The sequence below is a fragment of the Pocillopora verrucosa genome, chromosome 9 (assembly GCF_036669915.1).
Source record: "Pocillopora verrucosa isolate sample1 chromosome 9, ASM3666991v2, whole genome shotgun sequence".
Taxonomy (NCBI): domain Eukaryota; kingdom Metazoa; phylum Cnidaria; class Anthozoa; order Scleractinia; family Pocilloporidae; genus Pocillopora; species Pocillopora verrucosa.
In genome coordinates this window covers 9,856,233-9,858,732 of record NC_089320.1, presented here as the reverse complement: position 1 = coordinate 9,858,732, position 2,500 = coordinate 9,856,233, and the positions used below count along the sequence as shown (strand labels likewise).

The 2,500-nt window shown below is 34.6% G+C and overlaps 1 protein-coding gene across 1 annotated transcript; it reads right to left on the bottom strand.

Moving 5' to 3' along the window:
• Positions 1 to 1,042: 1,042 nt before the first annotated feature.
• LOC131780026 (uncharacterized) lies at positions 1,043 to 1,729 on the bottom strand. Its single transcript, XM_059096641.2, has one exon. The coding sequence runs from the start codon at positions 1,727 to 1,729 to the stop codon at positions 1,043 to 1,045; it is 687 nt and encodes a 228-aa protein (XP_058952624.2).
• Between the last annotated feature and the right edge of the window lie 771 nt (positions 1,730 to 2,500).

Here is a 2,500-nt window from a genome sequence, read left to right as displayed (position 1 = left end):
ATATTTTTTAACTCATTAACATAAATTGTAGCTCAATAGACATCTTTACCTTCTTTATTTGTTAGGCCCACTTCAGACCACGTAGTGCCACTTTTGGGAGTTGATTCTTTTATTTGTAAATATTTTAACAAAAGAACAAATCTCAAGGGAATGACGTGATCTGAAATAGGCAATTTGCATACTAAGTTGAAAACAGTGAGAAAATATCACAGGATTCAAGTTTCATATTATTATATATTGCAGATCACAGGAGCTCACTTGTGCCAGTGTCACCTTCAGATGGAGTGCACACAAACAGACCTGACCTATTTAATGTCATATGTTCCTGAGACAAAAGTTGCTACCTATTTCCCTGTTCAAAAAAATCACATTTTATGTGAGATCATGATGGAAATATTAATACATATATATGAAAACAAATCTTTCCAAGATCCCTGGGCACATTTTGAGCATCCACATCTTAAAAAGTTGGGTAATCACCTGGTGGGCTCAGTGCCAAGTTTTGAAAATACCCGCCACTTCAGATCCTGGGTTAATTCTGTAGCAAAGTCAACACTATGCATTTCTTTTTAAGCTACAATTACTAACTGTACCACAGAAATGATTAACTTTTAGCACATCTAAATAATATACTGTTCAGGCTACAGAAAGTTCTTGTTGTGTTTAAAACAAGGTACAACATGTATATTTCACAACAGAAAGTGTGTATGAAATAAAGATATACTGTAAAACTAACATTCCTCATTCATTTATTAGTGTAAGAAAGCAAACAATATATCTGTGAAACAATTCTATTTAATTAGCACTAAATAGTAGTAAATAGGAAACAAGACATTCAAACATTTAGTACTATTTAGTACTAAATATATTTATAACTGTTTCACAGGTATAAATATTGCAGCCCTTTTAAAACGTTTTTGCTTTATTTATTTTTTTATTTATTTTTTTATACTGACCACAATTTGATCTCTGAATTTGTGTCATCTGATATCAATCAAAATCTTCTTTAATTCAAATTTTCAGTAGTCTCTATTAAAAGTTTTTATATAAAAAATGATGAAATGGTTGTAGTTGTACTGGAAACTTTTTCCTTTGGTGCAATAGGGTCAAATAGCATATTGACGATGTGAGCAAATACCTTATAGGTGCAACCCAGAAGGTCACATCTATTCTTTGGCCAGCATGCATTTAAGATTGACCAGTCTCTCATACGGCCAATAAAGTTTTCATTATAAATGCGCAGTGTAGCAACATCAAAATTTTTGCTAATCTCAGTCAGCAGTCCTTTTGAGTGGCATAAGTCTTCGATGCCAAACCCCTTGTCAGTGAGTACAGTGGTACCCTTCTCTTTTACCATATCTAAAACTCCACATTGTTCAGTTAATTCATTGTCTGTTACTCCTCCAGGATAGGTATCTGTACACATCACCAAGCCACCATATGGAGTCATCCATATGCCTGTCTTACCAGTGTCATGGTTCTTGTAATTACTAAATGTTGTACTACTCACATCATAGTTTTCAGGTGATGAGATCCAGTTTTCTGTACAGTCCCCTAATAGTACAGTGTCCTGAAAACCAGAAGACCAAAACTCTTTGGGTAACAATGAAATAACTTCCCCCGGGTATGGACTGAGGTCAATAGAGTCAAAACGAGTTGAAAGAAATATTGACCATGGAGAAAAAATACGGGATATAGTTGAATCACTTGTGTTCGTGAGGAAAGCCATGACTCCAAGGTGCAATGTATGACAGCATATTGTAAAATAACACAACAATTCAGTTCTCTTTGTGAGTTTTCTTTGCCCATCTTGGTTAGTTTTGCAATCAGGATAAATTATTACAGAAATATATGGCTCGATGCATTCCAAAACACAATTAAAATCATCAACAGTTAATCCACTCATCTAAAAAAATCTTTTGGGTCGTAACTTGAAACATTCATATGAAAATGTCAAGTCTTTCATCTTCCCTTTAAATTGTGCAATCTGCTTGCTTAAACTGTCATTTTTTTCAGTGAGGTCTTTCACTTGCTGAGACAGTCTGTTTGCCTCTTCGGTTTTGTTCTCTAGCTTTTCTTTGAGCTCTTGTAATTCTTTTTGCATTATGTCAAATTTAGATTCATCTGAATTAAAGTCAAGTGAACAGGATGAACGTATGAGTTTCCTTCTCTTGGTGTTTGTTTGCTTAGTCGTACTCAGAGAACGTTTTGCAGCAGCAATTTTACTTTGTGGTGTCACTTTCTTTGTTGTTTGTTTATTCACGTAGTCCGGGTGGCAAGCTCTATCTGAGAGATCATCTAAGTTGTCTCTAAATCCTTTTGACCAGTGTACTGAAAATATAAAATCGCGTTTGAAGTCAACTGCTTTGTTCATTAATACTTTATTATAAGCATGTTGTTTGTCTTTGCATTGAGCAAAGTCACTTAAACGATAGTATTGTAATCCCTCGAGTTTAGTTCGCCAGGAGTTTGTACACAGAGCTGCAGCACAGTTCCAATG